This window comes from Condylura cristata, unplaced genomic scaffold (assembly GCF_000260355.1).
Source record: "Condylura cristata isolate star-nosed mole 26May11 unplaced genomic scaffold, ConCri1.0 scaffold00079, whole genome shotgun sequence".
NCBI lineage: Eukaryota > Metazoa > Chordata > Mammalia > Eulipotyphla > Talpidae > Condylura > Condylura cristata.
In genome coordinates, this window is record NW_004567180.1 from 85,046 (window position 1) to 85,677 (window position 632).

At 71.4% G+C, this 632-nt stretch overlaps 1 protein-coding gene across 1 annotated transcript in view; it reads left to right on the forward strand.

Moving 5' to 3' along the window:
- LOC101624609 (piwi-like protein 4) overlaps nucleotides 1-632 on the forward strand; it is an 8,163-nt gene that overhangs the window by 6,653 nt on the left and 878 nt on the right. The window contains exons 8-9 of the mRNA XM_012734858.1: nucleotides 249-416; nucleotides 486-632. Of these exons, the coding sequence (XP_012590312.1) occupies nucleotides 249-416; nucleotides 486-632 (315 nt within the window). The remainder of the gene's footprint in view (nucleotides 1-248; nucleotides 417-485) is intronic.

The window sequence follows — 632 nt, forward strand, 5'->3', positions numbered from 1 at the left end:
CCCTGCTGGGGCCGCGAGCCGAGGGAGGGGCCGTTGCTGGCGGTGGAGGAGGAGGAAGCCCCGACTCCTCCGAAGACCCCAAGGTCGTCCTGCCGCGGGGGTGCGCCTTGCGCGCCCCCCCACTGCCCCAGCCCCACGGTGCGGACCGCTGGCCACCCTGTGGTCGCGTCCTAGCGGACCTGGCGGGCCTCTGCGTGTCCGGAGGCGGCGCGGAACTTCGCGACCTTCTGATAAATTCACTTCACTTGATGCGCGGCCCTGCGGCTCCGCCTGACGCTGCTCGGGCCCAGCCCCAGGCTGTCCGTGGTGGTGGTCAGGAGGAGGTGCGCGCCGCGCTTCTTCGCCGAGCTGGGCCGCAGCGTCCAAAACCCGCCGCTGGGCACCATCGTGGACACGGAGGCCACGCGGCCAGACTGGCAAGTGCCCGGCGCCCCGCGCCCGTCCCCGCCCTGCCCGCGGCCCTGGCTCACGGGCTCCCCCTGCAGGTACGACTTCTACCTGGTCAGCCAGCAGGCCTGCCGGGGCACCGTGAGCCCCACCCACTACAACGTCCTCTACGACGACAACGGCCTGAAGCCGGACCACATGCAGAGGCTGACCTTCAAGCTCTGCCACCTGTACTACAACTGGCC